Source organism: Peromyscus californicus, unplaced genomic scaffold (assembly GCF_007827085.1).
Source record: "Peromyscus californicus insignis strain IS unplaced genomic scaffold, ASM782708v3 Scaffold_11__1_contigs__length_118956290, whole genome shotgun sequence".
Lineage (NCBI taxonomy): Eukaryota > Metazoa > Chordata > Mammalia > Rodentia > Cricetidae > Peromyscus > Peromyscus californicus.
The window spans coordinates 104,732,372-104,756,085 of record NW_026294402.1 but is presented as its reverse complement, the minus strand read 5'-3'; the positions used below and the strand labels follow the sequence as shown (position 1 = coordinate 104,756,085).

General features: G+C 45.3%; 1 protein-coding gene across 13 annotated transcripts in view; it reads right to left on the bottom strand.

Moving 5' to 3' along the window:
- Kif9 (kinesin family member 9) overlaps positions 1-23,714 on the bottom strand; it is a 65,177-nt gene that overhangs the window by 26,883 nt on the left and 14,580 nt on the right. For 6 of the 13 annotated variants that reach the window (XM_052721922.1, XM_052721936.1, XM_052721931.1 and 3 more), the window contains 6 exons: positions 22,937-23,161; positions 17,920-18,003; positions 17,722-17,814; positions 15,806-15,953; positions 14,396-14,460; positions 7,081-7,158 (listed from right to left, as the gene is read on the bottom strand). In XM_052721922.1, coding sequence (XP_052577882.1) covers positions 7,081-7,158; positions 14,396-14,460; positions 15,806-15,953; positions 17,722-17,814; positions 17,920-18,003; positions 22,937-23,161 — 693 coding nt within the window. Of the gene's footprint in view, positions 1-7,080; positions 7,159-14,395; positions 14,461-15,805; positions 15,954-17,721; positions 17,815-17,919; positions 18,004-22,936; positions 23,162-23,714 lie in introns of those variants that run through there. The other 7 variants (XM_052721983.1, XM_052721956.1, XR_008214637.1 and 4 more) reach the window with 7 other exon arrangements.

Here is a 23,714-nt window from a genome sequence, read left to right as displayed (position 1 = left end):
TAGGACTAAAGGTGTGCACCATCACACCCAGCTAGATGTTCAATTTCTTAATTTGGACCCAGATATTCTGGTTATTCCTGGTAATCCAGAGTGTGTTCTCAGTTTCTAGGACATTCCATCCTTGTTGGTGAACCTCCTCCAGCTGGAATGAGCTTGGTCTAAGATGGCTTCTTTCATCAAGGGAGACTGAGAACAGGAAGCACAGGCTACAGGTCTTCAAACCTGACTCCCAGGAGCTCCAGGAGTTTCCCTAGTCTCCCAGGATATGGCCCTTCCTGGACCATGGCATATGTGTGGGGGTCAAGAGGACAAGTTGCAGGACTCGGTTCTCCCCTTCTACCATGGATCCTGGGCAGTGAACTGAGGTGCCACCACAGTGCTGATGACAAGCACCTCAATCCACCAAACCCTCGTGTATCTCAGGCTGGCCTCGGGCTTTGCATTGTAACTGACCATCTTGAAGATCGGATCCTCCTACTCCGACTTGGCAAATGCTGGAGTTACAGTATGCAGCAACATGCCTAGTTTACACTCTACCAACTGAGCCACCTCCCCGGGTCTTTACCTCCTTTTCTGCAATGATAAACAGTGTCACAAGATTATAGTTATCCTTATAGATTTCTATAAAATAACAGCGACCTGAGATACACTCTATGATCTTCCCCCATTACCTCTTTCCTACTGCTCTTCTCTGATCCACTCCACTGCCCACATATTGGTATACTTATGCCTCTGCATACCCATCCCCTCTGCCCAGGGATACTTTTCTCTACTGTATTTCCATGGTTCATTCCAAACATATAGAAAATCTTCATTCAGACACTTCCAAATTGGGGGTATCATAATCACTCTATTTAAAATTGTTATCTCTTCCCCACCTCACACTGCTCTTTCTAAAAACATCACCATATATATATATATATATATATATATATATATATATATATATACACACACACACATATATGAGACAGAGTCTCATGTAGCCCATGCTGGCTACAAAGCCATCATGTGGCCAAGAATGACCTTGACCTTCTGATCCTCTGGGAGGGCTCTTTGAGTTCTGGGATTACAGTCATGTGCTACCATGCCGGACTCCTATGGTTTGGCTCTTAAATGTCCACTGAAGGCTCCTGTGGTAAGGGCTTGATCCTTGTATTAGTCACTTTTTGTTGCTGTAACAAAATATCTGAGCAAGCCAGGTGCAGTAGTCCATGTATTTAATCCCAGCACTCAGGTGGCAAAGACAGGCTGGTCTCTGTGAGTTCAAGGCCAACCTGGGCTACATAACAATTTCCAGGCCAACCAGGGCTATTTAGTGAGACTCAGTCTCAAAAACAAACAATCGCCGGGCAGTGGTGGCGCACGCCTTTAATCCCAGCACTCGGGAGGCAGAGGCAGGTGGATCTCTGTGAGTTCGAGGCCAGCCTGTTCTACAGAGCGAGATCCAGGAGCAAAGCTACACAGAGAAACCCTGTCTCAAAAACCAAAAAAAAAAAAAAAAAAAAAAAAAAAAAAAAAAAAAAACAAACAATCAAATCTGAACAAATTTCTCTGGGCCAGAAAGGAGGTTTAATGTGATGGAGGTGGGTGGGTGGGTGCTGAAGCAAAGCTGTCCACCTCATGGTGGTCAGGGAGCAGAGAGAGTGAGGAAGGGCCCAAGAATAAGCTACACCCTTCAAATGCACACCCCAGTGATTTGCTGCCTCCACCTGGGTCTACCACCTCCCAAAATCCATTTATCAATGAACACTCCTTTGGACTGGGGTGTGGCTTAGCATGTGTGAGCCTTGGGATCAAGCCTTAGCACCACAACAAAGGAAGGAAAAGTCAGGTGTGGTGGTGTGTACATGCATGTAACTCTAGCACTTGGTAGGTGGAGGCAGGAGGGTCAAGAGCTCAAGGTCGGGCCTTGGCTACATAGCATAGAGGTCAGCCTGGGCTACACTGCAACTGTCACAAAATTTTTAAAAAGGAGGAAGAAGAGAGAAGGGGGAGGGAAGAAGGAGAAAGGAAAGTGCCTGGCATATAGAGAACACCTCATAGATTCAAGTAAGTAGAAAATGATGGATTTTGAGCAACAGAACTTGCCAAATCACTTACATTTGGTATTTGAGTATATTTTGTAAAAGATACACAAGGAATTTCTCCCTGAGACTTCTCACCATGAACAGGCTTGTCTTTGTCACAAAATGACCACTGGAGGGAGCTGCTGCCAAAACAAGTGACCCCAGCTGTGTCTATCACAGATGCAAAGGTCTTCTCAGACCATAGGCCTCATCCAGTCAGATCGCCTGGGTACTAAGGCTCACCTGTTACGGTGCATACTTGCTGATAGGCCCCTGGTATCATGGTGGTTCTGTGGCAATTTAGTCTGAGATTTAAGGCCTCTATCAGAATCCACATCCCAGCTCAGACTTTTAGGAAGCTCCAAGCAGATCTCCTTCTAGTGTGGACTGTCTTTGGTGGCTGTTCTCAGCCATCTGTTTGTTCCTCCTCACTCTTGAGAACGCACTTTGTCCCGGATACAGAAAGTCTGGCTGAGATGGTGGCAGTGTCACTGAATGACTGTTCAGTGTATCACAGGGGACACATGTGGTCCAATCAGAAGGTGAGGGGAGTAGCCTCCAGCTTACCCTGCGAACAAGGAAACTATTCTTCCTAATTCTTGACAGGTGTAGCAGCCTCTCTTACTACCTGGGGAGAAGCTGCCTGAAAACAGCTGGAGCAGAAGACCCCACAGTTCAGGGTCCTGAAAGAGCTCCTTGTACTCACATATGTATATGTATAATGCACACATATATGCACAAGAAGAATCTGTGAGAGACAGTTTTGCCAAGGCTTCACAAATAACGAGGGAAGGAACAAGGATAGCCCAAGCCAGAAGCAGCAAATGCAGCAGCTGCAAACTCAAAAACACAACCCCTCATTGGGTGGTAGTGGCACAAGTCTGTAATGCCAGCACACAGGGAGCTGAGGCAGGAGGATCAGGAATTGGAGGACAGATTGGGTTATATAATGAGACCATGTCACAAAATGGAGGATGGGGGGACCAGAAGGAAAGGGAGGAAGGGAGTAAATACTCAGACCCCATCACCTACAGAATCAGGAGCTCAGAATAGATGGGGGTTTAGTCGGCCAGGGGCTTGTAATCCTCACTGAACTTAAGAACCAGAACTGAGCTCTACATTCCTGCTAAACCATGGCGAGTTCCATGACAGCATCATCCTTCAGAGTTTAGAATGCTGTGGATATTGTTCTGTATAAATAAAACACTGATTGGCCAGTGGCCAGGCAGGAAGTATAAGCGGGACAAGGAGAGAGGAGAATTCTGGGAACAGGAAGGCTGAGTGAGGGAGACACTGCCAGCCACCACCATGACAAGCAGCAGGTGAAGATGCCGGTAAGCCACGAGCCACGTGGCAAGGTATAGATTTATAGAAATGGGTTAATTTAAGATAAAAAAAGTAGATAACAAGAAGCCTGCCATGGTCACACAGTTTATAAGTAATACAAGCGTCTGAATGATTATTTTATATGTGGGTTGTGGGAATGCGGGAGCTTGGTGGGACCTGGAGAGAAGCTCTCCAGCTACAAATGGCGCCCAACGTGGGGCAAGGGCTTCCACCTAAAATCTGAGAAAAAAAGATTCTAAAATGGAGCTGAAAACAGTTCCTAATTGTTTCTCTCAAGTTAGCGACAGCCTGCGTGTTTGAGCTACTATGGTGGGTTCCTGGCGTGCGTGCTCGACCTGCAGTATGGCAGGAATGAGGCCTCTGCAAGTGGCACATTAAGCTGCGTGGTGGATTTAGCCTTTGCTAGTACAAAACAAAAAAAGACGTTTCTGGGCTACACGCTGCTTTGATAAAAGCATAGACCCACTATTTCTGAGAGTTGATGGCTCCCAGAGCTGGCGGAAAACGTACCACCGCCATGTTGGGAAGCTGAAGTGGGCAGAGCCAGCAGCCACAGCGCTGTTTCAGTCTTAGAATGCTGCAGTTTAAAGCAATAGGTTCACAATAAGACTGATTCAGATGGAATAGTTTACAATGTATGTGAAAATGTACGTAGGCCTAAAAGAAAGAGAAAAAGGAATATATACAATTATATAAACAGATAGTTTTTAAAAATAAAGTCTTTAAAGAGACAATAAAGGTAATATAAAAAATAAACCACATAAAGATGGCTGTCACACAGAGAATCTGGATTATGTTCTCTTTGATATTTGTAACTGAAGAAAAACATTTGATTGTAAAAGCTGTTGAGTTATGCCAAAATGTATATTTTAAAGGTACCTTGACTTCAAAATTTGGATGTAAAGATATGTTGCTTTGGAAAGGAGGCTCTGCTTTTGTTTCTACAGAAAGCCAGAGGCTATGAATTTGTTCCAGATTAAGATACATCAGGTTTGACCAGCCAAGACCCCCTGAAAGGTCTCCGATGACACCATGGCCCAGATGATCCAACATCCAGATCGGATTCAAGGCAACTGGCTCAGATGATACACCCTCATGGACTACTCCATGATCCTAAAATTTTCTTTATGTCCCCATAAGATACAGCGCCCCCCTCCAGCAGGAAGTAGTAAAAAAAGCTATGCCCAAATTCCCAAATGTACGAAGCTGGCTTTGGAGATGGAATTGGCTCATTCCTTCTCTAAACGCAGGCATATTGCTTAAAAAAAAAGGTTAAGAAATTCTTGTGTCCCAAATCAAAAGAGCCCTCTGGTGTGGGACAGAGAAAAACCAATATTTTTATTTAAAACAGGTTGATTATAAATACAATCTCTTTCTAAAGAAGAAAAGGAGATATGATAGAGATATGATAGGATAAAAGGGTAAATTGCTGAACCTATTTTAAAGAGCAACAACTTATTTGAAATGTTTTACATTGGTATAGACTTTAGTTTATTGATACAAACTTAGAGTTAATTTTGTTATACTGTGTGTATATTTCTACGCTTGTTTAAGGTATTATGTTTATGTAACTCATTTAGATTGTAATGGATAATTAAGAAATACAGATAAATAGTCTTCTATGATAGTCAAACTTGTAGCATGTTAGTTAAGTTTTCTAGGTATATATAGGTATATTTCAGATAGACAGGTAATCTTCAAACACTTCAAAGACCTACAGAATATGGCATTTAAAATATTTTTTAAAATTTAGACTTTCTGGACAGTGAGACATGTCTCCTCCTGGCAGCACCGATTTACTTCAGACAGGAGGATGGGCATCAAAGACACTCCATATGGAGTTAATCTTCATCTTGGCAAAAATAGTCATTTTGGCAAGAAACTGTTCTTGCCTGGACTGCTTGAAAAAATGTATCGACTGGACATACAGGACCCACAGGAAGGTGACCACTAAACTTTGCTTGGCAAAATGGTCCTTCAGGTTCCTGCTTTACAGAGGAAACTGCCAGACATTCTACAGGACACAGAGAAAAATGACTGAGAGACTAGCCCTGTTGACTGAAGACAGATGTCCCAACTTTACAAGAGAACTTTGGATGACTGTACAGGCTGCCAGCTGTCTCTGTCTACCCTGCAAGACTCCTGAAAGTTGCTTGCATCCTTCTCCTGTTTCTCAGGTAATATTATATCCTTCTGAGGTCTTTGATGTAGTTGAAGCTAGATAGGTACAATTTTCCTCAGTTATATAAGAGGTAAGTTAGATATAAAACCTTAGACTCACAAATATAAGATAGATAAGATATCTTCTTTAATTTTGCCAAATACAAATAGACTAGTTATTATAAATAGACTAGATATTGTAACTGCAATTCTTGCTTGATAATTGTTTTGTTATCTGTAATTTTACTATGTGAAAGTTAAAACCTTCCTTTTTGAAAAAAAAAAGAAAAGGGGAAGTGCTGTGGATATCGTTCTGTATAAATAAAACACTGATTGGCCAGTGGCCAGGCAGGAAGTATAAGCGGGACAAGGAGAGAGGAGAATTCTGGGAACAGGAAGGCTGAGTGAGGGAGACACTGCCAACCGCCACCATGACAAGCAGCATGTGAAGATGCCGGTAAGCCACAAGCCACGTGGCAAGGTATAGATTTATAGAAATGGGTTAATTTAAGATAAAAAAAAGTAGATAACAAGAAGCTTGCCATGGCCATATAGTTTATAAGTAATACAAGTGTCTGAATGATTATTTTATATGTGGGTTGTGGGACTGTGGGGGCTTGGTGGGACCTGGAGAGAAGCTCTCCAGCTACATTAGAACCTAGAAAGTTTAACCCTTTTGCCAGAAACATGGGAGCATGCACATGCCCATCTCCATTAACCATCATTTCATAAGCATCTTTTTGGCTGATTTTTTAAAAAAAATGATTTATTTATTTTTATTTTATGCATGTGAGTGCTTTGCCTGAGTGTGTGTATGTGTGTGTGTGTGCGTGCGTGTGTACCATGTTTATGCCTGGTTCCCAGGGAGGACAGAAGAGGGCATTGGATTCCTCAGAACTGGCATCACAGATGGTGCCATGTGGGTGTTGGGAATGGAATTCAGGTCTTCTGTAGGAGCAATTAATGCTTTTAACTGCTGAGTCATTTCTCTAACCTGTGGGTTGATTTTTGAGGCTACGTCTCATGGAGCCTATGCTATCTTTGAACTCATGATCTTCCCGAAAACTGACCCCTGCAAGTTGTCCTTTGACCTCCACACACGTGCCCACACATACACATACACAAAATAAATAAATGTGGAGGGGTGGAGCTCCATAGTGACAGGAAGGCAATGCTGAGAGACAATGCTGATTCAGCGCTGAAGAAATCTTATGGGGAATCCTAAGGTACCAAGTCCCTGGAGCCCCACATGGGAACTGAGTGGTAGATCATCTAGCTCTTCCACTTTTGTGGCAGTGTATCAGGGTCTTCAGGGACTCTTAAAGACACTGGCTTATCCCTGTGGAAAGGATTGATCCAGGGTTCCATGCACATCTTTAGTGGAGGCATGAAGGAAACCATAGAAGCCTGGCTTCCCTTATGACCTCCACCAGATACTTGAGTGGTAGCAAACACAGAGACATCATTCTCAGAGTTGGGAAGCTGCCCACCATCTCCTTAGTACCTCAGCATCATACTTTTCGTTGATGGCAGGCTCAGTAGTGACCAACTTCATCCTGCTGGCAAACTTCAGTGAAGACAGCTGAAAGACAGACCAGATAGTTGTCAGGTGACTCCCCATGCACATGAGACCCCAAAGATCAGCCTTCTTATGGGCATGTCCTCTTCAGAGTCTTCAGGTGGCTGTAACTGGTATTAATTCACTTCTTTAAGGGGACACTGATCAAAAGGGTATTTTGGGGATCTGTGGATGTAGATGAGTGCTATAGAACCTGATTAGCATGTGGAAGGTCCTAGGGTTCAACCCTTAGCAACAAAATATAAAATTAAAAGGGGAAACCAGGCATCATGGCACATGTATTTATGAAGTGGAGGCAAAATGATCAAGAGTTTAAGATCATTCTCAGTTACATATAAAATTGGAGGCCAGCTTCAGTTACATTAGACTCAGTATCAAAAATACATAAATAGGGCTGGAGAGGAGGCTCAGCAGTTAAGAGAGCTTGCTGCTCTTCCAGAGGACCCAAGTTCAGGTCCCAGCACCCATGTAAGATGGCTCACAATTGCCTGTTACTCTAACTTTATGGGGGATCTGATGCCCTCTTCTGTCCTCTATGGGTACCTGCACTCACATGCACATACACATATTCATAGACACACATATACATAAATAAACACAAAATAAATCTTAATAAACAAGCAAGAGCTTGGCAGTGAGGTCTTCAGTAAGGGCAGAGAGTGGAGCACTAGAAATAGGAAGTTGACAGAGGCATATGCTGTGGCCAGGACCTCATCTTGTACACTATGAAGCTTGCTTGCTTTCTCTCTCTCTCTCTCTCTCTCTCTCTCTCTCTCTCTCTCTCTCTCTCTCTCTCTCTCTCTCTCTCTTTTCTTTGAGACAGGGTCTCGATATGTAGTCCAGGCTGGTCTCAAACTCACAGAGATATACCTGCCTTGCCTTTGCCTCCCGAATGCTGGGATTAAAGGCGTGCACCACCACACCACTGCACACTGGTCTATTTCTTTTTCTTTTCTTCTTTCTGCAGTGCTGGTGATCACATCCAGGGCCTTGAGCTTACTAGTCAAGCTTTCTATACTGATGAGCATCCTTAGCCCCACATTGTTCTAAATCCACACCTACCCATCTTCCACCCAGATGCCTATGCTCAAGCCACCCTATGGTGATGTTTTATTTGTGCTGAAATGTGATTTCATTTGTATGTTAATAAAGTTGCCTGGAGATCAGAGCTAAGAACAAGCTATTTAGCAGAAGTCTGGCGGTGGTGGCACACACCCTTAATCTGATCACATGGCAGGCAGAATCTCTGTGTATTCAAGGACACAGCCAAGCAGTGACCCAAACCTTTAATCTTAGTACCAACCATAGAGACCTGGAGGTCTGTATAGACAGGCAGTGACAAGGAAGTCATGTGGTTGGGTTTAGAACCAATGAGAAGGCAGAAAAGAAAGGCAATAAAAGGACAGGACACAGAAAGAAGGACTCTCAGGGGAAAGACAGCAGCTAGTGGTAAGATAAAGTGATCTTAGCTCTTGGCTACTGCTCGATCTCTGGGCTTTTAACTCTGTATTTGGCTCTGTGTTTCTTATTTAATAGACCGTTTAGAATTCCGTCTACACCACCCCCTGCCTAAGGTACTCTTTCCTTTCCTCCTACTGTTCGTCTTTCTACTCTCTGCTCTTTAAGGCCCGACTAGAAACCAGCTTCCAGCATGAAGCCTTTCTGGTTCTCCTTCACATGAAAGGGACAGACATGGTGTTCCTCCTTTAGGAGGGTGTCCCTGCCCTTCTTTATCCACTTCTCTTGGTCTATATTAGTAAAGTCTAAAAGAAATAACATGCAAACCATATTCATAATTAATTTTTTTCCTTTATTTCCTTCCGTATGTTTTCTTGAGACAAGGTCTTTATATGTAGCCCTGGCTGTCCTGGAATTCTCTATGTAGGCCAGGCTGGCCTCAAATTCACAGAATTGCACCTGCTTCTATCTCCAGAGTGCTGGGATTAAAGGCATGCACCACCATGCCACGTGTGGGTCTGGGGAGAAGAGCTCGGTTGGTAAAGTACTTGACTACACAAAGGTGAGGACCCAAGAACTTGAGTTTGATCACAGAATGCATGTAAAGAAGCCTGTGTGGTGGCATGAGCTTCATCTCCAAGCTGGTGAGGTATGGACAGGTAGATCCTTGGGGTTGGCCAGCCATCTTAGCCTTAATGGGCTACCTCTCGGTTAATGAGAGATCCTGTCCCAAAAGACAAGGTGGGGGCTGGAGAGATGGCTCAGTGGGTAAGAGCACTTGTGATGAATGCAAGGGTCCTGAGTTCAAATCTCATGCACCCATATAAAAGCCAGGCACTGGCTATGTGTGCCTGTAACCCCAGTGTTGGGGTTAACTGAAAGAATCTATCTCAAAAACTAAGGTTGATAGCAATAGGGGAAGACATGTAACATGCCCAGTCTTTTATCACTTTGATAGAAATAAAACTAGGACACCACACAATCCTGATGACCTGAGTTCAATCTCTGAAACTCACAGTGGAAAAAGAGAACTAGCTCCCGAAAGTTGTCCTTTGGCCATGTGCACCCCCTACAACAATAAAAATAATGATATGTTATTATTATGATACATGCTAGAGATACAGTCTGGTGATAGGGTTACGTGTCTAGCATGTGTGAAGCCCTGGGATCAATCCCTAGCAGTGCCCAAAAGAAAAACAGGTCAGGCATGGTGATGCATGCCTGTAATCCCAACACTTGGGAGGTGGAGGCAGGAGGATCAGGAGTTCATGGTTGTTTATGGCTGTTGGTATTCTGACCCGCCCCTTGGAGCTGCTCTGCATTCTGATGTGAAAGCCTCATTTTAAAGAAGAACCCCTCCCCTTCCTCTCTCTCTTCCGCACTCTCTCTCTCCATTCCCACGAGGTGTGCACACCTCTGCTTTCCCTCCCTTCTCTTCCTCCTGTCTCTCTTTCCTGACTTTCTCTTCATCTCTCTATTATAATAAACTCTCTTCAGGTGGATGCAGCACCTGGGTATGAGTGACTGTTCCACAAGCTGCTGCCCACCGCTGCATCTGCCCGTCATGTTTCCCTGCACATGTGGGATACCCTGGCCTGGCCAATTGGGATCTGGCTACATACAAAGCACAAAAACATCTGGTATACATAAGTATATGAGACCCTCTCAAGAAATGCCTCCCAAGAAAAAGAGGAGGAAAGGAGGAGGAAGAAGAGAAGCAGAAGCTGTTCCAAAGCAGACTTGATGTCTCTTAGTGACTTCTGGGGACCCTTCTGGGGCAATTATGGCTAGAGACCATGGGGGTGGGGGTGGGGCAAAACAGCCTGACCGCACAGCTGCCATGACAGGCTTACTGGTAGGCAACATCCCATCCAGGAAAAGCCATAAACTGACACTATCCTGGGATGGGCCAGGGATGAGGAATTACCTGACATCCAAACATTCCAACCCTTAAATAAGGTTAGATAAGATGGCCAGATGTCCCTGAGCCTAGCACACACCTATTTCCCCTTTACAGGTACCTAGACAAATGTCAGCCAATCAGGGTCCTGAACCCTAGAAATCCCCTCACCCCAACCTTTGCTAGATAAAAACCCTACCCTTCCTGGGCTCAGGGCTCTCTGCTCTCACCGCTACATCCAACAGAGAGAGACCAAGCTCTGAGCTTAAAATAAAGGCTCTTTGCTTTTACATATGGAATTCGGTCTCCATGGTAGTCTTTTGGGGGTCCCTGCGGTCTGGGCAGAACAGAGCAGCCACGTGAGTAGGCACCCTGGAAACAGCCTCAATGCACAGATGTAGGATGATGGGCGGAGCACAAGGCAGGCCCTGAGAATGGAGCCTCACATCATGCGGGCTGACTGTCAGTGAGGAACAGGCTTGGAAGGGGGGTGGGTCACCTTGCAGTGGCCCCAAGGCAGGACTGCTGAGGTTCTTCCTCAGTGCTGTAGTTTGGTGGTTAAGAGCTCTGCCGTGGTCATATGAGTGACCTTACATAATTCTCACCACATCCTTGTACAGGGATGGAGGACCTGCCTTGTGAGTTCCTGGGAGACACAGTGGTGCGGTTTCTGATGTGCTCATTACAGAGAGATCTCAGAAGGAAGCCTAATTGTTGTTACAGGCACTAGTTTTGTGGGGATCCAAACCAGACTCCTGCTCCAAGCACAACTGTTGCTTTTGCTTCAGGGCATTGGTCCCCACCCCACCCACCCCCACACTACTGTTATTACATAAAGTAATACAATGCATGACAGGAACACCTTTCGAGTATTTTTTTTTTTTTTTTTTTTTGGTTTTTCGAGACAGGGTTTCTCTGTGTAGCTTTGCGCCTTTCCTGGATCTTGCGCTGTAGACCAGGCTGGCCTCGAACTCACAGAGATCCACCTGGCTCTGCCTCCCGAGTGCTGGGATTAAAGGCGTGCGCCACCACCGCCCGGCTCGAGTATTTTTTTTTTAACAATTAGAGAAGTGCTCAGGAGGCAGAAGCAGGCAGATCTCTGGGAGTTCAAAGCCAGCCTAGTCTACACAGTGAGTTCCAGGACAGCTAGAACTGTTTCACAGAGAAACCCTGTCTCGAAAAAAAAAATAATAATAATAAATTAAAAAAAGAAAAGAAATGAAAAAGAAAGAAAAAAAATTTAGGGAAGAGACTCATTAGCATCCACATCCCTCATATACCTTTGTTCTAAACCCCTAAGACCCTTTTTCCCTGTCTGTGGTTCAGGCCAGGGTCAGAGCCTCTGAGCAGTGAGGGAACAAGACCCTGGAGGTCTCAGGTGCCAGGAGAGCTGCTTCCTGTGCTCTGACTACTTCAGGGTTGGAGCTGAGGGAAGGAGGGGCCATAAACTGTGCTGGAAGGTATTTTTCTTCTCTTTTTTCCCCCTTTGTTATGAAGTAGAGTTGGAGTTTACTAAAGATATTTTTAAATAGATTTTTAAGCACAAGGATTAAGAGAAAACAGATATTGAGAAATTAAGACACTTGTTATAGAATATACAATCATGGATCACAATACTAAACAACTCAGGAGAAAACAGCAATGGTCACTGAGTCTCTAGAATATTAATCTGGGCATAGTCAGTGGCCAGAATTGCCTTCTACTTTATTAAATATACTTTTTGCCTTTCCTTTGTATACTTTTTAGTTATATTTGAAACGTGTCCAGAGGAACAGCCAACTGATTAACCCCAAGGCTCTTCTGCTTTGTTTTGCTTGTTTTGAGACAGGGTCTCACTATGTAGCCTTGACCAGGCTGGAACTCTGTAGACCAGGCTGGCCTCAAACTCACAGAGATCCACCTGCCTCTGCCTCCTGAGTACTGGGATTAAAGGCGTATGCCACCACCACCCAGCCCCAAAGCACATTCTCTTTGTGTGTGTGTGGTTTTTCAAGACAGGGTTTCTCTGTGTAGTCTTGGTGCTTGTCCTGGATCGCTGGCCTCCAACTCACAGAGATCCACCTGGCTCTGCCTCCCAAGTGCTGGGATTAAAAGCGTGCGCCACCCCTGCCCGGCCCCAAGGCACGTTCTTAAAGCTACACTACAGTAGGAATGCTTACTACAGAGCCACCTGACCGCCTTGACACCTGTGTCTGGCATCATGCATTCCTATCACAGAAAGGCATAGGGTGACCCCCAAATGGGTCCATGACTAAAAAGTCCCAGCACATGTAATGACCTCCCCAAACTGCACGGATAGAGTTCTCGAGGGTATCTATCTTAATAAGGCAGCCAGGAGGTCAAAGTTGTTATAGCTCCTCTGGGGCTCAACTGAGCTTTGTTATGAGATGAGACCAGGAGGTTCCTAAAGCCTTCCCCTGGGGTGCTGCCTCACGTCAGCCAGGGCTCTTTGGCTTGGCTTCCCAGGCCCCAGGGCGTTGAGTGTGCAGCAAGAGTGCTCGCCCTGTGCTGGGACAGTCCCTAGTGCACATGGACTGGAGGCCCCACAGGCATGTCTTGCCTCACAGCATTCCTGGAAATTATCCAGTTCACCCAAGTGAATTCTCCAGATAGCGAAGCCTGCCTTCAGCATTCACAGTGGTAGAATGGCTAGGGACCATTTTCCAAACCTGTCTTATGATACGGTACTTTAGAGGAGAGAGGGAAGCCCAGCCTGGAGTGGATGCACATGTTGCTGTGTCGGACACTGATTCCTGTCTAGCATGTTCATGAATGCCCCTCCTCAAGCCTCCTGTGTCCTGTACTGGGCTATCTCTCTGAGTCACCTCTGTGTCCACATCTGCCCTCTTCAGACTCTGTCATGGCTCCAGCCATGTGCAGGAGAATAGCCAGAACTATCAAGGCCCTGAAACTTTTCTCTTTCCTTCTTAGACCTGTAGAGCAGCACAGTGTTCCTGGCATGAGTCTCACTCCAGCCCTGCCATTGCCTCTACCAGAGCACTCCTGCATCCTTCTGCCAATCTTCTAATGCACCATCGCCTCTATCAGAACACTCCTGCATCCTGCTGCCAATCTTCTAATGCACCATCGCCTCTACCAGAACACTCCTGCATCCTGCTGCCAATCTTCTAATGCACCATCGCCTCTACCAGAACACTCCTGCATCCTGCTGCCAATCTTCTAATGCACCATCGCCTCTACCAGAACACTCCTGCATCCTGCTGCCAACTCTAATGCATCATCGCCTCTACCAGAACACTCCTGCATCCTGCTGCCAATCTTCTAATGCACCATCGCCTCTACCAGAACACTCCTGCATCCTGCTGCCAATCTCTAATGCACCATCGCCTCTACCAGAACACTCTTGCATCCTGCTGCCAATCTTCTAATGCACCATCACCTCTACCAGAACACTTGTGCATCCTGCTGCCAATCTTCTAATGCATCATCACCTCTACCAGGAACACTTGTGCATCCTGCTGCCAATCTTCTAATGCCACCCACTTCAGTGCCTACCTCAGCTTCAGGAAAAAAAAAAAGTCCCTTCCCCTCCCTGGCCTCTTGTGGAGGTTTCTTCCACCCAGGACTCTAAGTGACTTAGGACCAGGACTTTTCTTTTTGGATTGGGCTCTGATGCATCTCTACTAACTATTCACCTCACAAACATGTTCTTTGTCTCCACAAAACTCTCACTATACCCTCCTTAACCTCCCAAGGTTAAGCCTGCCTCACACCTTAGCTTCTTCCTTAATAAGGTTTATTGCTTGGTATTCAGACCCTGGTCTCTGTCACCCTCAGCAACTGTGGCTCAGATTCATGCCTGCGGTCCCTGACAATGCCATGGATAGTGTACCATCTGAGCCATTGGCTGTTTCTACATACCGTTTCTTCTAACTGGGCTGCTTCTCCATAGATGTTTGTCACAAGGACCATATTGCAGTTTCCCCCTGCAGAAAGAAAAACACAGGAGAGTCTACAATCATGTAAGTTTTCTGACAAGAGAATCCCTTAGGGTTGACAGAGTTGTTATGGACTCAATGTTTGTATCCCCACAATATTTATAACCTCTGAAATTCCAACTCCAAACACCCACTCTGATGTACCTGGAGGGGGGCCTTTGAGAGGTAATTACATTTAGATGAGGTCTTGCATGTACAGCCCCTATGATGGGGTTATTGTCTTTGTAAGATAAGAAAAATCATATCATTCTTTCTACAAGAAGTGGTCATCTGCAGCCAGGTGGTGGTGGCACATGCCTTTAATCCCAACACTCGGGAGACAGAGGCAGGTGGATCTCTGTGAGTTCGAGGCCAGTCTGGGCTACAGAATGAGTTCCAGGACAGACTCCAAAGCTACACAGAGAAACCCTGTCTCGAAAAAACCAAAAAAGAAGAAGAAGAAGGAGAAGGAGGAGAAGGAGGAGGAGGAGGAGGAGGAGGAGGAGGAGGAGGAGGAGGAGGAGGAGGAGAAGAAGAAGAAGAAGAAGAAGAAGAAGAAGAAGAAGAACAAGAAGAACAAGAAGAAGAAGAAGAAGGAAGAAGAAGAAGTAGTAGTAGTAGTAGTAGTGGTGGTGGCCATCTGCAAACCAGGAATGGAATCTATTGGCACCTTGATCTTGGCCTTGCCAGTCTATGTAACTATGAAAAACGGTGGTCACCTAAGCCTCCCAGACTATGGTCCTTTAACAGTCCATGCTGACTTAGAGGCAGAAGAGACAACCCTAGTCTGCCTGAGGCTAGGAGGCAAGAGACAGAGAGGTGGGGATGGAGAGAGAGAGACCACGAGATGGACACAACTCTGGAGACTGGAGAAAGCCCAGGAGGAAGGTGAGAGTTAGAGCTTTGCTCATGGCATCACAGGAATGACGACCAGAAACCAGGGACCGTGTCACTAAGCCCAACACAAAGCCTTAGACAGGTGGGGATGACAAGGTGGCTCCCACTGTTGTGTCCAGGAAGATAGAAAGGAAAAGGGGGAAATGATAGGAGAGGCCCTTTCTCTGAGTCTCCAAGGCCACACAGGTCTCTGCCAAACATTTTTAGGGACAAGGAAGAAGGAGAAAAAGTTCCCAGCAGAGGCAAAAGCTTGAGTAGAGAGTCTAAGGCATGAACAGCAAGAGTGCAAGAAGAAGGCTTGCCTGTGTGTCTAACTGGCATCACTCCTGAAGAGCTGTAAGTAACTTCGTTCCCCCGGGACAAAGTGGTTCTCTGATCCCTAACAGCAGATGAGCCTGACCTAGCCCTCCCCAGGACACAGACCCTCACTTCTGATGAGAACCAACCACATCCTCACCTAAGGAGTCTTTCAGGGCATGGGTGAGCTTGCACTGCCGGAAGGGGATGTGGTCCCGTTTCTGGTCCCCAAGGGCAATGATGGCCTGCTCCAGGAATGACAGCGACTTGTTGATGTAGGTGGCTTCCTTTAGGACTCTACCTTCCGACTGCAAACAAAATGTGCGGTCATTCATGACAGATGAGGGAGGCTACCCTATTAAGACTGTCTACCCTTCCTAATTTATAGTGATGCAAAAGTCTACAGCCAGGCTGGAGCCTCCTTCCTAGAACCAGGATCTTTTCCTCCAAGTTGGGAGTGTTTTCCACCTTGGGCTACTGATAATGGCAATAGTAAAACTCACAGGGAACCATGAAGTAGTGGTGCATGCCTTGAATCCCAGCACTCAAGAGGCAGAGACAGGAGGATCTTTGTGAATTCAAGGCCAGTCTGGTCTACAGAGCTAGTTCTAGGACAGCCAGGGACCCTGTCTTGAAAAACCAACCAAACAAACAAACAACAATAAAAACCTCACAGGAAGCCGGGCAGTGGTGGCACATGCCTTTAATCCCATCACCCAGGATGCAGAGGCAGGTAGATCTCTGAGTTCGAAAGGCCAGCTTTGTCTACAGAGCGAGTTCCAGGACAGCCAGGGCTACACAGAGAAACCCTGTCTTGAAAAACAAGAAAACAAACAAAAAGAATACGTCCATGAATAATCATATGATACTCATTCCAAGACTCACCCTGATACAAATGCACATGAAATACCTGAGCAAGTATAATATTCACACAAATATAGTAATACACACAAATTGCAAATGCTCCTCTAAATGCTCTTGTGAAAATTTTTTGTTAAAATATTTTTGCTAAATTATGTTTGAAATTAAATATGCATGTAAATACTCATATCCATACAGAGAGTCACCATACCAGTGCGGAGCATTTACTGAGCAATTACTGACTATAGGTGAGAGATAATTACAAGGAACCTAAATCTTTCCCATCAAAATAATGTTCGGGCTGGGTGGTAGTGGCGCACGCCTTTAATCCCAGCACTTGGGAGGCAGAGGCAGGCGGATCTTTGTAAGTTTGAGGCCAGCCTGGTCTACAGAGCGAGATTCAGGAAAGGCACAAAGCTACACAGAGAAACCCTGTCTCAAAAAATAAAAAAAAAAAAAAAATGTTCACAGGAATGAACCTTCTGTGATGCTATTGCATTCTCCCTACCTTGTAAAACTGTTTATGCAGAGACCTTGCTGGATTTTCAAAACTCGATGACTCAGAGATGCTGACATGTTCCCCCAATTCCTTTGCACCAATTTTCACCAGTCACCCAAGTCTGTGAGGTCAGACCCCAGCCAATGGAGAAATGACACAGCACTCTTGTGTTAGGATAAAGACTTATCTTATTTTTGGCTGGGTGTACTTGTTACCTGAATGAAGCAATGTACCCTCTGGCCGAAGTAAAAGCTTACTTGCCAATTTACTCTCACTTTGTGTGATGCTGGTGAGGTCCCTTATTTCTAGTATAGACACTACATTCCCACGGAGTACAAACTACACTCTAGCTGCTGCTCTGCCTCCAGTGACTCCCTTACTGTACTCGACTTCACCCGGTTGTTCTCAAGCACTCAGTGTGGGATATGCACACACGGGCTCTATGCCACAGGGCCTGGGAGGGGCGCACATGGGCTCTATGCCACAGGGCCTGAGAGGGGCGCACACACACACAGGCTCTATGCCACGGGGCCTGGGGGGGCACACACACAGGCTCTATGCCACAGGGCCTGGGAGGGGCGCACACGGGCTCTATGCCACAGGGCCTGGGAGGGGCACACACAGACTCTATGCCACAGGGCCTGGGAGGGGCGCACCCGGGCTCTATGCCACAAGGCCCATGGCTTGTTGACAGGGTATTCCACACCCTCACTTACCCCTGTCTTCCCGAGCCTCTCTGAGCCAGCCAGATCTACCAAGTTGATTTTGGAAGTGATATACTTTTCATCTGATAAGGTCCGAGAGTGGGCCTACAAAAACATCCAAACAATTCAGAACGCACTGGGAGGAGTTTCTGATCGGCACCCACAGGAGTCACTAGTCCTTCTCGGGCCGAACAAAGAACTTGCACCTACCTCCATGTAGATGGTGAAAATGCAGTGTGACCTGGATGAATTTTTGTTCATTGTGTGGGAGGCTATGATCCTGTTGGTCTCTCCCTGAAGAGGAAATATGCGAGACATTTTGAAAACTGAAAACAAGGTATCTGAGTAATTTTCCAACACGCATATCATTATGACCAGCTGGGCCTCCTGGGAAAACGTCTTTTGAAAACTATTAAAAAAAAAAAAAAAAAGGGCTGGAGAGATGGCTCAGAGGTTAAGAGCACCGACTGCTCTTCCAGAGGTCCTGAGTTCAATTCCCAGCACCCACATGGTGGCTCACAATCATCTGTAACGAGATCTGGCACCCTCTTCTGTATACATAATAAATAAATCTTAAAAAAAAAAAAAAAGAAAACTACTAAAAGGGAAACAAACTGGAGTTTGGTCCTATATTTTCACAACCTGACAGTATCTGGAGTGAAGTGTACAAACTGGCATTTTCCGAAGAGTGAGGCATGGTGGTGAGAATCAAGACAGGGGCTGGTGAGATGCCTCAGCAGTTAGGAGCACTTGCTGCTCTTCCAGAGGACCCAGGTTCAATCCCCAGCACCCACATGGTGAACCGCCTCTAACTCCAGTTCCAGGGATCCAGTGCCCTCTTCTGACTTCAGTAGGTCTTGCCTGCATACACGCAGGAAAATACTCATAGATATAAAAGTATAACATAAAAATAAACATTTTACCAAAAAAGTAAGAGGCTTAAGATGTTCAAGAACAATGAATTGGAATCAACTGCCTATCCAACTATCAGAGATCTATAGTACATAGGAATGCTAGGAATCAAGAAAATAATGATAAATCATGTGCTTGTTCGTTTCTTTGCTTGTTTTGGAGATCGGGTCTCACTCTGTAGCTCTGGATAGCCTGGAACTCACTCTGTAGACCAGACTGACTTCAAACTCAATAGACCCTTCTGCGTCTGCCTCCCAAGTGCTGGTGTTACAGGTGTGAGTCATTGGATCCACTTTGACAAATAGTTTTTTTTTAATTAATTTTTAAGTTAGCACACAAAGTGATGGGTTTAATGGGGCATTTTCATATATACACATCATTATGCTTTCTTTTTATTCATCACTGACAGGTTTTACTAACTGAGAAATGCAGAATCTAAAATCATACTATGGTATAAGTCATACAAAAGCACCAATAGAAAAACCATGCATGGGTCAGCAAGATGGCTCAGCTGAATGGCCTGTCCTGACCTATACCCACTAGGGTACCAATTCTCCTAGAACACTCCCTCTTCAACCCCATAGTGAACTTCTTTTATTGTTGTAGTTATTTTAAAAATCATCGTATTTTATGTGTATGGGTGTTTTATTTATACATCACCTGTGTTCCTGGTGCCTTCAGGGGCCCAAAGGGGCTGTCATGTCCCCTGGAACTGGAATTGCACAGTTTAGCCTCCACTGAGGTGCTGAGAATTGAACCTGGGTTCTCTGGAAGAGCAGCCAGTGCTCTTCACCACTGAATGACCTCTCCAGCCCCACAGTGAGAGAAAAAGAAAGGAACCAAACTGAGCAGCTTGCCTCCCTCCCTCCCTTTCTCTTCCCCCTACCTCTCTCGGCTCTTGTTTCAGGTGCACCAGGCAGCCTCAAGCTTGCTGTGCAGCTGAGGATGACATTGAACTCCTGATTCTCCTGCTTCCACCTCCTACATGTGCTCACTGTAACCACAAGCATGTGCCATCTGGCTTTATGTGGGGGATGTTTCTTGAACGTGTGTGTGTGTGTGTGTGTGTGTGTGTGTGTGTGTGTGTGTGTGTGTGTGTTTGATATAGGGTCTCACTATATAGCCCAGGTTATAGCACAACCTAGCCTCAAACTCACCCTGCTTCATCTTCTCAAGTAATAGGATTTACAGGCCCCAACAGACATTTTAATCACAGTTTAGCTGGCTGCAGAGGCCCCAGAGCTACACACATGTAACTAGCTAAGTTGTATGCAACTGACTGACTGATTGACAGCAGTCAACTAAGATGACTACCATGTGCCGGGTAGCGCACGCCTTTAATCCCAGCACTCGGGAGGCAGAGCCAGGCGGATCTCTGAGTTTGAGGCCAGCCTGGTCTACAGAGTGAGTTCCAGGACAGAAAAAAAATATATATATTTTGGCAATGATTTTCTTTTACCTCATAAATACCTTTATAAAGTTCTGAGCATTTGAACAGTGTAACCAAAATACATAAGAAAGTGGAAGTGAGACATTGAAGCATTATAATCATCCTTTTTGTTTTGTTTTGTTTTTGTTTTTCTTTTTTTTTTTTTCTTTTTTTTTTTTTTTGGTTTTTCGAGACAGGGTTTCTCTGTGTAGTTTTGCACCTTTCCTGGATCTTGTGCTGTAGACCAGGCTGGCCTCGAACTCACAAAGATCCGCCTGCCTCTGCCTCCCGAGTGCTGGGATTAAAGGCGTGCGCCACCACCGCCTGGCTTGTTTTTGTTTTTCAAAACAGGGTTTCTCTGTGCAGTTTTGGTGCCCATCCTGGAACTCACTCTGTAGACCAGGCTGGCCTCAAACTCAGAGATCTGCCTGTCTTTGCCTCCCAAGTGCTGGGATTAAAGGTGTGCCACCACCTCCCAGCTGCCAAAATAGGACTTTCAATATTGAAAGTAAAGTAAGGCCATTTTCAAACAACCACAAGAAAACACTTTTGGTGCCTGTCCTGGACCTTGCTCTGTAGACCAGGCTGGCCTCAAACTCACAGAGAACTGCCTGGCTTTGCCTCCCGAGTGCTGGGATTAAAGGTGTGCACCACCACCACCTGGCAAGAAAACACTTCATTACCAGCCGCTTTTGCACACATGAGAAGAAAATAATCCCACACAGATGGTAGAGGGAAAACAAGCAAATAAAATGATGAACATAAAACTCCACAGAGTAGTAGTGATATGCCAGTGGAGTTTAAGAACACGCTAGGTGTCGTGGTGTACACCTTTAATCCTGGTAATCAGGAGGCAGAGGCTGGTGGATCTCTATGAGTTCAAGGTCAGCCAGGACTACATACTGAGTTCCAGGACAGCCAGAGCTATGGAGAAACCCTGTCTCAAAAAAGGCATAAAAAGTCAAGATTCCTCTAATATGTCACTCACTGCTCCTGCCACCGGGGAAGCTCTTTCATCCCGTGAACTCAAGGGCAAACGGTACAAATCACCCATGCAATTTTTTTTTTTTGAGACAAGGTTTCTCTGTGTAACAGCTCTGGCTGTCCTTGAACTTGCTCTGTAGACCAGGCTGGCCTTGAACTCACAGAGATAAACTTGCCTCTGCCTCCCAAGTGGTGGGACTAAAGGTGTATACCACCACAGTCTGGCCCATGTGACCTTTTAAAAAAAGTTTTGTTAATTATAATTTTTGGTTTTTTGATCTTGCACAGGTTGGCCATGAGCTCTTAAATTCACCTACCTCAGCCTTCTAAATGCTGGAATTATAGGGGTGCACCATCACACTTGACTGTTGTAATGTATATACCATAAAAGGCACTATTCTGCTATCTTTTGTAATGCAATGATTTTTAGCAAATGTACAGAATTGCACAACCATTAGCACAAGCCTATTTTAGAACTGCTACATCACCCCAAAAGCTTCCTGGGGCCCATGTACAGTCCCTTTCCACTCCCTTCCCAGGCACCCACTGAGCTTCTTAATTAATGGCTTTTGGGGCACATTGTTTTGTTTTGTTTGACAAGGCTTATTTAACAGCCCTGGCTGTCCTGGAACTTGCTTTGTAAACTAGGCTGGCTTCACTCATAGAGATCCACCTGCCACTGCTTCTTGCGTGTTGGGATTAAAGATGGGCCTGTCTTGGCAGTGCTGAGGACCAAACTCAACCTTGTGCGTGTTAGGCAAGTACTCTGCCACTGGGTTACACTCCCAGCCCACCATATGTCTTTTTTTGAGTTAACATTACGTCACTTTTGAATTGCAGATGTGGTTGCATATACTTGTAACCCCATCTCTTGGCAGGCTGAGGTAGGAAGACAGTGAGCTCAAGGTCAGCCTGGCCAATTGTAGAAACCCTAACAAAAACAATTCTTTGTAATTAAATTTAAATTTGAAAATTAGAGCTGTGGGCTGGAGAGATGGTTCAGTGGTTAAGAACAGTGGCTGCTCTTCCAGAAAACCAGGTTTCATTTCCCAGCATCCACATGGCAGCTCACAACTGTCTGTAACTCCAGTTCCAAGGGATCCGACACCCTCATACTGATATACATGCAGGCAAAACACCAATGCACATAAAATTAAAAGAAGAAAATAAATAAAAGAAAAATGGAAATAGATTTACAAAGAAAAGAGGATTGGAGCTGTGAGATGGCTCAGAGGGTAAAGGTGTCTACCGCCAACCTGATGACCTGAGTTCAGTCCCTAGGACCTACACGGTAGAAGGAGAGAACTGATTTCTGTAAGTTGTCCTCTGACCTATAAACACACACACACACACTAAATAAATAAAATCAAACCACACTGATAGGACCAACAAACAAACAAGTAAACTTACAAGTTTTATCGAAAGACCTAGCAATTCTATTCCTAGGTGCCTACCAAGAGAAAGGAATGCATAATGCACAGATACACACAAAGACTCATATGCAAATGTTCACAGTAGCAGCATTATTCATAGTTACCAAAGATCGTCTCCCACAGGTTAGGCAGTGAATGGATAAACATCTCACAGTGGAGAATCATTGAGCAGTAGAGGAAACGGGTGGGGGACTTGCCCAGCATGAGCCCTTAGCTCAACCTCCGTCACCACAACCAACCTCATAGAAAAAAAGAACTAGAAGGACATGTTTTTTTGCCTTAAATGAAAAACATTTTATGAATTTTGGTTCTTCTTATTCAACACTTAGTTTTCTAAATCAGCACATATGAATTTTCATTCTGTTTGTCAAAGTAAATAAAAAATATGAAAGAAGTAGGGAAGAGGAAGATAAGGAAGTGGGGGAAGGGAAGAGGGAGGGAGGGAGACAAGGGACTCTGATCATCTCACCTCAAAGAGGAGGCTGAATGCATCCTCCTCTTGACTTGTGAGATGGACCGACAATCCCTTAATGAAGACCCCTTGAGGGTTTTCCACGATGGTCATTGGTGTGACTGAGGGTCCCACATAGGGCAGAGTGGACAGGAGATCAAACAGGTTCTCATTATAGATCTCCAGGTAGGAAACACGTACAGTGATGGCATGTGTGGGGCGCTCCTCAATCATCCTAAAAACCTAGATGGAGATTTGACCACAGTCACTAAGAGTAGAGCTCCAACAGCCAGCGCGTTAACATCAGCCCTGAGGAAAGCCTCAGGAGAGAGCATCGGGGAGTGTGGGACAATTCTTGTCCTAAAAAGGTTTATAGTCTGGCTGATTGATGATGGGCATGATCAACAACAACTACTACTGTTAGGTAAGATTATTGACTCTTGGGTTTTATTGTTTTGGTTTCCACACTGTGTCCCGGGCTGTTTAGAATTCAAAATGTAGCCCAGTTAATTATCCAACTCACCGGCTTTCTGCTTCAGTCTTCCCTAGTACTGGGATTACAAGTGTGGGCCATCATGCCCAGCTAGAGATACTTAAGTGTTTTGTTTGAGATGGGGTCTCATGTAACCCAAGTTGCTCAGGAATTCTCAATGTAACTAAAGATGACCTTGAACTTCTGGTCCTATTGCCTCCATTCTCTGATTACAAACACACGCCACTATGCCTTTTGTCCCCCCCTTCAATGGTTGGGGATCAAATCCAAGGCTCTGTGCATGTTAGGCATTTACCAAGTGAG